Source organism: Phascolarctos cinereus, unplaced genomic scaffold (genome assembly GCF_003287225.1).
Source record: "Phascolarctos cinereus isolate Bilbo 61053 unplaced genomic scaffold, phaCin_HiC Scaffold_5;HRSCAF=322, whole genome shotgun sequence".
Lineage (NCBI taxonomy): Eukaryota > Metazoa > Chordata > Mammalia > Diprotodontia > Phascolarctidae > Phascolarctos > Phascolarctos cinereus.
In genome coordinates, this window is record NW_027555958.1 from 373687429 (window position 1) to 373699915 (window position 12487).

The 12487-nt window shown below is 44.4% G+C and overlaps 1 protein-coding gene across 1 annotated transcript in view; it reads left to right on the top strand.

The window, feature by feature from the left end:
- The window catches only part of PLXNA2 (plexin A2), a 309803-nt gene that overhangs the window by 136001 nt on the left and 161315 nt on the right, over nt 1-12487 (top strand). The window contains 1 exon segment of the mRNA XM_021007813.2: nt 2010-2144. Coding sequence (XP_020863472.1) covers nt 2010-2144 — 135 coding nt within the window.

Consider the following 12487-nt stretch of genomic DNA (forward strand, 5'->3'; position numbering starts at 1 on the left):
AAATGTGTATTTCCTTTCAACTTCCTATTTCACAAACCTCCCACACTAGGAGTCTGGGCTCCTATCTAGCTCCCTAGGTCCCTGCCGCAAAACCAATTCATTCATTCCTTCATTCACCAAACATTTATCAAGCTCCAACCCCTCTTAATTGTTTCCTAGTTATCCTATATATAGTTTGATTTGAATATATTTATTTGCATGTTGGCTTTGCCATTAGGTGATAAGCTCCTTGAAGGTAGGGATTATCTTTTGCCTCTTTTTATATCCCCAGTGCTTAGGCCAGTGCCTGGCCAATAGTAAGCACTTAATAAATGTTTATGGATTGATTGATTACTCCGGGTCAGGCATTGTGCTAAGTGCTTGGGATGCAAAGGAAAAAATGTAACCCCTTGCTTTCAGTTGGGGGATGGGGGGAACAGGTACACGTAAGTATATTCAGGTATACTCCACTAGATAATTTGGGGTGGGGGAAGGAGGATCAGGAAAGGCCTCCTGCAGAAGGCACCCCATGAACTGAGCTCTGAAAGAAGTTAGGGATTCTCTAAGGTGAAGGAGGGGACAATAGTAGCCTCAGCAAAGGTAAGGAAATAGAAGTTGAAATGTCATGCATAGAGAAGGGCAAATGGGCCAGTTTGCCTGGAAAGTAGAATGCATGAAGGGGAGTAATGTGCAGAAAGCCTAGAAAGGTAGTGGGGAGTCAGACTGGACTGTGCCCTTCCCAGGCAGTCAGACCCCTGTGCTTTATGAGTGATATCTCTTCCTATCAAAAACTGCTCTCAGCTCTCATGCAGCCTTCAGAAGTGAAAGGATCTAATAAACTACTGACAGATAATGGATGAACATCTCTCCAGGCTATTTGAATTTTTGCAAGGGTCAGTGCCTTTACCCAAAGGAATGAATATCTCATGATGGAATTTCAGGCATCAGTGACAGGTCTGAGTTGGGGAGATACTTGGGAGATACTGAGTTGGGGTAGAACTTGGACCTTCCCAGGCCCCCTTAAATCATCCTGCCTAAATGACTACCAACATGGAAGCCTGCCTCCATCTCTCTCCAGTTGGGTTCCAGGAGCTGGCCTCATTTCCCTTCCAAATATAGCAATGCCCCCGGAATGTCACCATCTTGCAGCCAGCATGCCTGGGCAGGCAGACAGGCATAAATATATGCATTGTGCATGCTGGCTAACACAAACACACTTCCATGGCTAAAGGGATCAGATTCGCATGTCCAGCAAACACAGGCTTGTAGAAAACAGAACCACTTTGGTGCACCTTGGGCCAGTCCAATCTCAGGGACGCTTCTATAAGAGCTAGCATTTACAGGTTTACCTTAAGGTTTATTGTAAAGCACTTTACATATGTTACCTCGTTAGATCTTCACCACAACCCTGAGGAACCCTGATGCTATTATTATCCCCATTTCATAGATGAGGAAACTGGAGCTAAAATAAAAGCATTCATCTCTCCCCACCTCCTAGTAGCTAGGGAACATTTTAGCCTGCCTGTAAAGTCATAGGAATTAAGAGTCAACCCACTCATTTTTAAAATAAGGAAACTGAGGCCCAGAGAGAAGTAACCTACACAAGTTCATGCAACTTACAAGTAGCAGAACCTGTATTTGAACCCTGGTCCTTTGAGTCCAGACCTGGCGCTGGTCCTCTGTACCAAGGAGTACTTAGTAAATTCCTCATCTTCTTCTGGGTGGGGTGGGGTAGTGCAAGACTCAGGGAGAGCAATGTTTCCCTTCCAAAGAGAGCTAAGAGTAAATTCAATTCAACTCTGTTCTATTCAACAAAGATTTGCCGATGTCTAATGCATGAAAAGACATTATGCTAAGTGCTGAGAGATGAAACAGACTTAGTCCCTGAGATCATATACTGTAGAGTCTAGTAGGGGGAATTCTATACATAAGTAAGAGTCAAATAAAATGGATCTCATGAGAAGCATAAACAAATTGCTATGGGAGAAGGTTTTTTGGAGATGCTGAGGACACCTCTGATTCTCTTTCAGATTCGGGCAGATGGCCCTCCCCATGGAGGGGTTCAATATGAAATGGTTTCCATTCTCAAAGATGGGAGCCCCATCCTCCGGGACATGGCCTTCTCCATTGACCAGCGTTACCTGTACGTTATGTCAGAGAGACAGGTGAGTGCTGACATCGCAAGGCTATCTAGAAACAGTGATGGGAGCCCCTGTGCAGAATTTGTGGCTTGTTCACTGAGACCATTGGGCTTTACCAATAGAAATCCAGAGGGAAGTCTGAGCCCAGGTCACCTGGGTTTTAGTAATCGTAACGCTAACTCATATTTCTATAGTATTTTAAAGTTTCCAAAACATTTCCCTTATAGCAACCCTGGGAGGTGGGGAGTTTTGGGGAAGGAACCTATGATGTCATCAAGATGAGGTACTTCCAGTGCAGAAATCCCCTCCACTCATGAATATTGGCAATTTATCTGTAACTTATACTATTAGAGAGTTACCTAGGGCACTGAGGGGCCAGCTGGCTCAGCTGCAGCCACATAGTTAATATCTGTGAGAGACAGGGTTGGAACCAGGTCTTCTTGACTCCCTAACTGGCTACTAGTATTCCCATTTTATGGATCATGAAGTAGAGGTACAGATGGGAGGAATAAGTGAAGCAGAGATACATAGGTGGTCTTTAGTTATCAGAGCTGAAATGCAAGTCCTCTGCCTACAAGACTGGGGCTCTGTGCATTCTACTGCCTGGCTCTTCTCTCCTGTTCACTCTTGGTCTTTCAAGGGGAATTAGAGAGAGACATTTGGGGGCCAGCTCCTTCCTGGATGCCTGCTGCCCCAGCCTCAGCTCCGTGTCTCTGAATATGATAAACTGCCCCACAAGAACAGGCCAGACTGCACAGAGCATCTTGGTGTGATTAGGAGGTAGATTTATGACCTGAGGGCCCGCAGAGGCTGCTGATCCAGGGAGCCAACAAGGTGTAAATAATCCAGGCCTTGGTGCTTGGACCAATCTTGTAAGGACCAACCCAAGCGAGGAATCAGGAGGGAGAGGAGAAATCTACATCTTAGCTCACACTTGCATAGACCAGATGAAACTCAGCCAGCTGTGAGAGGTGAGGTCATGCCTGCGAGAGAGGGAGCCTGGACTGATGCAGTCTGCTGTGAGGCTTTAAGGAAATCTCATGGTATTAAATTTGTGCACGGCATCATGGAACTAATGAGATCTAGCATTTAAACAGCACTTTAAGATTTGGGAATTGCTGTACAATATTGTCTTATTCTGCCATCAACAACAACCCCAGGAGGTAGGTGCTATTATTTATCTCATTTTATTGAGGCAGATGGGGGTTAGTGACTTGTCCAGGGTCATACGGTTAGTAAAGGTCTGAGGCTGGATTGAACTCGCATTTTCCTGATTCCAAATCCAGCACCACCTAGCTTCCTGAAACTAGATCTAGAACTAAAGCTAGAAGTAATTTCAGAGTCCACCAAATCAAATCTCCTAATCTTATAGATGAGGAAAATGAGGCCCAGAGAGGTTAAGTGATTTACCTGAGGTCATGCAGGTACTGAAAGTGGGATTTGAATCCAGGTCTTCTGACTCCAAAATCAGTGTTCTTTCTACTGTATCATGCTAGCTACCAATCTGTGCCTCAGTTTCCCACATGTCCTGAGGGCTAAGCATCCATACTCCAGTTAGATGGTAAGGACTGGAACATGCTACTTCTGATCTTCCATAGCCAGGGCTGTTCCTAGGCAAACATAGGAAAAACTTTGGGGAAGGGGAAAGGGGGAAAGGCTGGCCATAGTTTTCTCAAGGATCATATGTGACTGATGGTAAAGAGAGGGAAATTTTCTAAAATTAAGTAAAATTAACTTAAGAAAATGAAAAAAGAAGGGACAAGATTCTATCTTTCCTTCAACCAATATTATCGGGCAACAGCCATTCATGTAGCATAGTACTAGGGAGTTTTGTTGGTTACTCAATCATGTCCTACTCTCCGTGACCCCATTTGAGGTTTTCTTGTTAAAGATACTGGAGTGGTTTGCCATTTTCTTTCCCAGCTCATTTGACAGATGAGGAAACTGAGGCAAACAGGATTAAGTGACTTGCCCAGGGTCACACAGCTGGTAAGTGTCTGAGGCTGGATTTGAACTCAGGAAGATGAGTCTTTGTGACTAGTGCTGATGTTCTATCTGCTACACTACCTAGCTGGCCACTAGGTACTGTGTGAGTGTATAAGAGAAGGAAAAGATGCAAACATGGCTGTTCCAAGTAGGGCCCCATAGTTTTAGAAGGGACTGAGGATTTTAATGCTAGTGGAGACCTTCAATGTCATCTAGCCCAATCCCCCCATTTTAGAGAGGAGGAAACTGAACCCCAGAGAAGTAAGGTAACTTGTTGCTGGCCCCAGAGCTGCTTAAATGGAGAGCCACACATTGGAACAAGGCCCTCCTGGCCCTCAGCCCAGTGTATTTTCCCCTACACCCTGTTGCTTCCCTTAAAGGGGACTTGGTGGTGAATCCAAATCTCTCAATTTGGGGTCCCTGACAAGAAAGCAGAAGATGCCAGAAAAGGGCCGTGGGGTGACTCTTGCTGACACTTCCAAACTGGCTCTGCTGAGGTTTCTGGTATCCCTCCATCTCTCCTGCCTTTCCCTGAACCATTAGAATGTCCCCAGATCTCCCACACTCCAGATCTAGAGCACCTGAGTCAAGTGTAAATTGATGGGTGAGAAGGAGCAAGGGACAAGTAGACAGGGATGTGGCCCGTCCAGAGAACGGAGATGGAATTTTAACTTCAACAACAGACGGCACACACCATATGTGAAACACATGCAAGCAGCGTGAAGGTCCACTTGGCTCTTCCTGTTTCTTTGAGCACTTTCATGTGGCCCTTTTTCTGGAGTAGAATCAATCTCAGGTGGATGATGGCCCTGCACACCCAAGCTTGCCAAACTTTACAGATTCTGAATTTAGAGTCCGAGGTGATTTTTCATGTAAATGGATCATATCTATGGCATAATTTGAAGGCCACTGGGAAGGTCAGCTTATCCCCAAAATAACTCACCTATGGAGCTGTTACAGCACTGTCTATACCCAACACTGATGATCAATTCCCTCTGTTTACTTCACTTTGGTTACTTTTAAAATACAAATACCCTTGAGAATGGTTAAAAACATTATATATACATTCATTTTTTGTAACATCATGAATTTGGAATTGGAAGGAACCTGAGGGCATAAATTCCAACTACCTTATATTACAGATGAGGAAACTGAGGCAAAAAAGAGAGGAAGTGACTTGCCCAAAGTCACACAAGCAATAAGTAGCAAAGCTGGGACTCCAAGCCAGATCCTCTGATTCTAAATCCAGTACCCTTTCCTCTATACCATTTAACAGACATATTAAGCACCTACTATATACAGGATGGGGGCAGCTAGGTGGTACAGTGGATAGAGTGCCTTAGTGTAAATTTTCTGTTATTGGGATAGCCACCTGAGATCAGGGAGCCAAGAGAACAAAAGTATTGTTGTGGACCAGGGGAAAAGAAGGGTAACTTTGAAGAATGAAACCTTGCTTAAAAGTAAGATGCTACCAGTATCAGTAGAAGGACATTAGATGACTGGGAAGTTTAGTGGGATGCAAGTAGTGTACAGGACAAGGCAGAAGGCAGAGGCAGTATCGGAAGAGATAGATGCAAGATTAAAAACTATTCATAATTGTGCCTAGGATTAGCTATATTTGGACAGGATTTATTTTCCCTCTATATCCTAGCTCATTTTACAGATGAGGAAACTGAGGCAAACATCCGAACCAGAATTTGAACACAGGACTCTGTGACTTGAAGCTTAGCACTCTTCACTATACTGTGCTGACGGGAGTGATGGAGCCCTGGGAAATGGAGAATGTAAGCTTCTCGAGAGCAAGAACTGGTTTTTCCTTTTACTTTTTCTCCTAGGAGCCTGGCACAGCTCCTTGTACCTAGTAGGCACTTAAATGATCACCAAATTGGATGGATTGGAAGGTACCACGAATGCTTTTGCCTCTAAATATCTTTTTTCTGATTTGATTTATCTGTGAATGAATGGTTTTTGAAAATGATTTGCAAAGCCATAGACTAGTGAGGGGAAGAATTGGGCAGGGGGTAGTGATAGATGAGATGAAAAAGATTTAATGAACATAGAACCTTTGGAGGAATAAGTGGCCTTGTTTCCAGACTGGCCATCTAATGCCTGTCCCAGACCAGTGCCTCCACTTGCAAACACCCTTTCATCCTCAATTGCATCTCTTCCCTCAGCTCTTCAGCTCTTTCTTATCCTGGGCTGTGAACAGTGATAATGCAGTAACAATTGCAATAAGAGACTTTGACAAGTCATTGCAGGAATCTCGGTCTAACGCCACAGAACTGTCTATAGAGATATATGGGGTGGAGAGGGGTGCCCTGTGCCAGGGGGAGCTGTAATCCAGGAGGAGGAAGTTCCAAGGGGGATTTGCAGTGCAGCACCTAACCCTGGCACCTGAAGAGCTGTAAATCTTGTAGAAACAGGTGCCCAACTGATTTAACAAGGGGTCGAGATCAGGGATGGGAGCCAAGAACAGCTCAAGGCCCATCTGTCTGAAGCTGAGACATTGTGAGCACAGAGAACATCCCAGAAAGCTGAGGCCTCTCAGGGGAAACATTGGAAAATACAAGGTAGCCTTGTCTGACAGTTCCCCTGGAAATATCTGTTTTGAGGTATACAAGGAATTAATAGAAGATAATGGGCAACATGATAGAGAAAGAGCATTGATAACCCGAAGGAGACAAGAGACCTGGGCTCTATTAACTAATCATGACCTTGGACAACCTATTTAAATTTTTTGGGCTTTAGTTTTCTTGCCTGTAAAAGCATCCTTCACATCGAGGACAAACTTAGATACCGTATACTTCAATCTGATCTCATCCTTCTCAAAAAGCCTCAATGGTTCCCTACTAGCTCCTGAGTTAAGTTCAGACTCAGTAGACATATTAAAAGCCCTCCACAATCTGGCACTCAAAATTTCCACTTTGCAGGCTCCCCCCAAAACATTTGTCTCTATGGACTTCATGTCCTAGCCAAATATATATATACTCTCTGTCGCTCCCAACACCTCCTTCATTTTCTTACCTCTCTGCCTTCACCCATGCATAGGGTGCTTTCCTGTCCTCTACCCTTGCCTCTTAAATTTCAACCCATCCTTCAAAGTCCCAGTCTGCCTCCTCTAGAGGGCTTTTCTCGATCTCTATAGTCAGTGATGGCCTTCTCCTACACCTTGGACCACATATAACATTTGAGTTAAAACTCTTTTACGCACTTATGAATCATAGTTATTTGTGCAGGTAATTATATACCACCTATTGGTATGTACCAACCATGTACACACATATGCACACATACACACACATACACACTCATACACACCTGTAAGATCTATGAGGGCAGGGTTCAGATTTTATTAAATTTATCTCCTGTAGTACCAAGTCCTGGCCTTATACCCAGTAGCTGCTTTACAAGTATTCATTGGATTGGATTGAATGGATTATATTGGATAATCTCAAAAATCCCTTCCAGTTCTAAATTACTATGAATATATATGTATGTATATATGTATGTGTATGTGTATATGTATAAGTACGTGGAGGCAGCTAGGTGGCTCAGTGAATAGAGTGCTGGGCCTGGATTCAGAAAGATCTGAGTTCAAATCCAGCCTCTGACACTTACTAGCTGTGTGACCATGGGCAAGTCACCTAGCCTTTGTTTGCCTTAATCCACTGGAGAGGGAAATGGCAAACCACTCCAGGATTTTTGCCAAAATAAAAATCTCCTAGACAGTATGGTAGATGGGATCACGAAGAGTCGGACGTGACTAATGACTTGAGCAACAACGTACAATATAGGCTGTATCCTCACAAGGAGCTGAATGAGAAGAAATGGACGCAGACTACATATACAGCAAGTAGTGTGATAAGACCGAAGGAAGAACTCTGCTGAATTAGGAGCTTCTGGCGCCCAAGGAGGTCTGTAAAATCTCCTTCTTTGAAGGAATTTTAAAGTCCTCATCAACTGGGGCTAAGACTAGAGGCCAGGGGCTGGATGAAATGACATCTGGAAGACCCTAAGATTCTAGGAAAGCTCAGATAGAAGAAGATGTGTTGGGAATGGTATTTTATGTAGGCCAGTGTTTCAGCAAAGATGCAGTCCTTATTTCTCCTGCTCCTAGACCCTGGAGCCAATGCAGAAAACAGTTTTTATCCTTCTAATCCCTGTTTAAGATTCTTGGGTCCATGAGCACAGAGAAAAGGTCCAAAGATAACAGAACATGGATGATACTTCAGGGATTCATTCTTTCCCCCATAGATCTGCAGTAATCCAACAATCTTTTTTCCTCTGTTTTTCTTTTGAGTCAATTAAAAGTAATTAAGAGATGGGGCTTAGTAAGAGGTGTCAAGTAGTTAGCGCCATTGCCTAACAAGTCAATGTTAATGTACCATTAATGGACCTAAGACAAATATGTTGGGAGGTATGGGAGAGAAAAAGGAATTGGGAGCTAATTCCCCATCCATCTAATTGGCCAGGTGCTCCATTGACAGGATGCCAGTCTACTACCTAGATAGGTCGTTCTCCCTAGAACCAGAAACAATGAATCAACAGATGTTTGTAAAATTCAGTGCTGCCCAGATCTCCAAGGCCTAGGGGAAGGCAGACAACAATGAAAATCAGGCCATTGGCCAAGTGAAAGCCAAGCAGCAGGCCTAAAGGAAACCTAATATCCCATTTCCACCCAACTTGTCAGGGCCAACCATTCCCTAAGAAGGGATATAACTCACCACCAGGCTGGTGGGGAAAGAGTGTGGGGATGGAAACAATTATCCTATTTTATACTTTAATTAGTTTGAATTAGCCCTGGGAATAGAGGCATAAAATGATCCAGCGAAGGGTGAAATGGGGAAAAGGGAACCACAACAGAGGGCCTCTTTTTTCTTGCCAGTGGGATGGGACCATGGGATAGGCGAAGATACTGTCAATATGGCCCCTGGTAGGATGCACAGGAGTCAAAATGTCTAAGGCAAAATGACTAGGAGGGATTCTCTCCACTGATCTCTTTTTCATTGTTATACCTTCCCAGAGAAACTCTGAAGAGTCTGTCTCCTTTCCCCCTCAAAAGGCCAGATGTTTTCTCCCATTTAGATCTCCACTAGCACCTCAGAGTGAGTTTCCAGGCTTCCCATTCCTAAACAATGACATGAATGAAGAGTGATATGCAGAGCAGCCCACACCGTGAAAATCACCCTCTCCCCTGCAGACCCACGACTCCATCCCTAAGACCACTCAAAGGCTTCCAGCTTGGCTAGATGACAGTGTGAGGCCAAGCCACTCATAATCTGCTATTTATTTTAGAAATTCAGGAATGTGCCCAGCAGACTAAACAGTCCCAATCCCCCTCAATGTATGTGAAGGCGGCTTCAACCTGGTGTGGAGACTGAAGAATCCAGCTCAGCATCTAGCCTCAGGGAGAGGGGAGATGGTTGCTAAGCCCTGATCCAACTTCAAGTTTGATTGGACATAGGAAGGCCCATCCTAAGGTGACATCCAAGGAGATGTTGCCACTCTTGGTCTTTCTCGGTAAAATGAGTCAGGAAATAGGACAAACGAAAGGTCTATTAGCAGACAATCAGTGGCTATTCATTTCCTTCCCCTCCCACTCCCACATCCCACCATGCCATATTTGGGCCTGAGTTCTTTCTAAGTATATTCTTATACCATCACAACAGAAAGGTTTAGTAACCAAACTAAGACCCAGAATTTCCAGATTGTTGTTTTTTGCCCTCCAGACCACCCTCACTTGCCCCATAATTCACTGTGTAACTCTGGTGATGATTTTTTCCCCCCAGGATTTTCCCTTTAAAAAATAGAGGGGAAAAAGCATACATATAAAATCATAGTACTAGAGCTGACAGGGTCCTTAGAGGTCATCTAGGTAATGAGTTTCTCATCACTGGAGGTGTGCAAGAAATGATTGGATGACCACTTGCCAAGACTGTTGTTGAGAAGATTCAAACTTTACACGAAACTTAGATCAGATGACTTCTGAAGGTCCCTTCCAGCTTTCCAACTTTTATGTAGGAATTTAGATTTGAGGAAAATCAGTGAGTAGTTAAGGCTAATTTCATGGAAGGAGTAAAGTTTGACCTGGCCACTGAAAGATTTTTGGGCAAAAGGAGAAAATTAACCCAAAATATTGGACCCAACTAAGGACTCCTTACCAAAATTCTTTCCTAAGTCATTCTTGCCTCTGTTGGTGGGAGGTGATTGGCCAAGAAGAATCTTGAGCACATCAGAGAGTAGGGATAGAAATTTTTAAAAAATAAAATAAAATAAAAAACAGGATCATTGACCAATACCTTAAGGAGCCCCAAACAACATCAGAGCTGTATATTTTATCCTCTCCTCTGGGGACTAAATCTTTTCTCATACTTGCCTATAATGATAAGAATATCCCAACCTGAACTGGCACAGGTGCCTTGCCAGCTTCCCAGTCCATTAGATCTGGCCAAAGGGAATAGACCTCCAATACTTGGGACGATAAATACTGAACTGGGCTGAGATGGGGAGTGGGAGGGAGAGAAGGGGAGATGGGGAAAGTGGGGTTAGGTAAGATAGTTATGAAGTACACTGAACCACTTTGGGCTCTTAAAATGATAGCTATTTTAGAAGTGTGGTATAATGGGGTTTAGAGTCAAGAGACCTGGATTCATATCCCAGCTTATCCATCATTCATATTCATATCCCACTTACAAGCTGTGGGACCATGGGCAAATCACTTCATCTCCTAAGCCTCAGTTTCCTCCTCTGTGAAATGGGGATAATGATGTTCCTACTACCGATCTCAAAGGGAAACTTCACGGTTTTCCCAAGGAAAACATTGTAAACCTTTACATCCTAGATACCCATGAGCTGTTCTCTGTGAGATAGTGCCCCGAGTGTCCCTTTTCTGTATGGGTCATCTCACATCAAAATCTGGTTTCAGCTGGACCTGACTCTAGCACTCAAGGCAGCTAATTAGCTTTGGTGTTGGTTTCTAATCTGCTGAAGCTGGCTTTAGCCTCTAAAGTGATTGCCCAAAGCAGGGGCTGGAAGGAGATTTCTGAAGAAATTGGGAGCATTTTTTTTTAGAAGGCTTTGTGGGAGTTAATCAGGGGATGGCTTCTCACTGCTTGGAAATCACTCACACAATGAAAGGCTGATTCGGAAGACCCTTTCCTAAGCAGGCCCAATCTAACATCATTGTTATTTTGGCCCATTAGGCGGGCTCTGGCTTTGTTGCTGCCTGCCACCTCCTTCAAACCTGCCATCACCCTGCCTTCCAGAAGGTTGGCATTTTAACTATATGCTGTCCAAGTAGGGAAAAGGGGAAATTATGGCCTGAAACTATTAGAAACAAATGGCGCACTGCAGAAAATGTGGGATCCTAAACAAGACTAAGTGAAGGTCTTCTCAAAAAATCTTGCAAAGAGGAGAGACTCTTCTTCCTCTTCCTGGTCCTCTCTCTCCCCACCCCTCAATTCTGGATTGTATAAGAAGCTATCCCGATGAGTAAGGGGAGAGACAAAATGTCATGTGGAGGACCTTGCCTACTTACGGATCTGTCCAACAGATCATAAAAATGAGAAACGGGTTGTGATCCCAGATCTTTTAACTCCAGAGCCTCCAGACTCTGCTCTCTCCAAGGGTGTTGGCTTCTCAGAAACATCAAAAGTGGTGATGAGATGAAGTCTTCCTGTAAATTTACTGCCCCAGCAGTGGCAGTAGCAAAGGGCCCTGACCTGAGACCAGAAGAATGACTTTGGTTCTCTTGCTAACTGTGGGGCTTCAGGTTTACTGGGCTCGAGTAAACTCTGCAGCCTGAATCCTAGGTTTGAAAGGAGAATGGCTTTCAGAAGACCACAATGTGTTTGCTGCCCCGATGCTGGAGGGCTATTACCTTTGGCCAAATCTAATGGATTGGGAAGTGGGCAAGGCACCCAGAGAATCGGGGGAGAGGGAGGGGAAGGAAGGCAGCAGCTCTTCCAGATGTCTTTTGTTCGTTTATTTTGACATCTCAGTCCATTCTTCTGACTCTGCACATTTGTTTAGTCCAGGCGATAACACTTCCCAGGGTGCGGGCAGAGCGTGCCGGGGTGTATTTTTACAAGAGGAATGAAGCTTAGGTAACGTGAGACCTCCCTGCAGCTTGGGCTAGGGAGGCCTTGCCTGAGCCCCAGGAGGGTTGTGGGGGGAAACCTGGTGGGGAGAGCTGGGGGTGGAGAGGGGAAGATGAGGGAGAGGGGCGGAATCACAGAGTTTTTGGATTAAGAAAGTGAGGATAAGGGACTCTCAGCCACACTTTGTTTTACAATGCGTCACTTTCAGTAGGATTCTTGGCTCCACATGTTTTTCTGGTTAAGGACGTGGGAACCTGGTCTGCCCTTAGAGCTGTGCTGAGG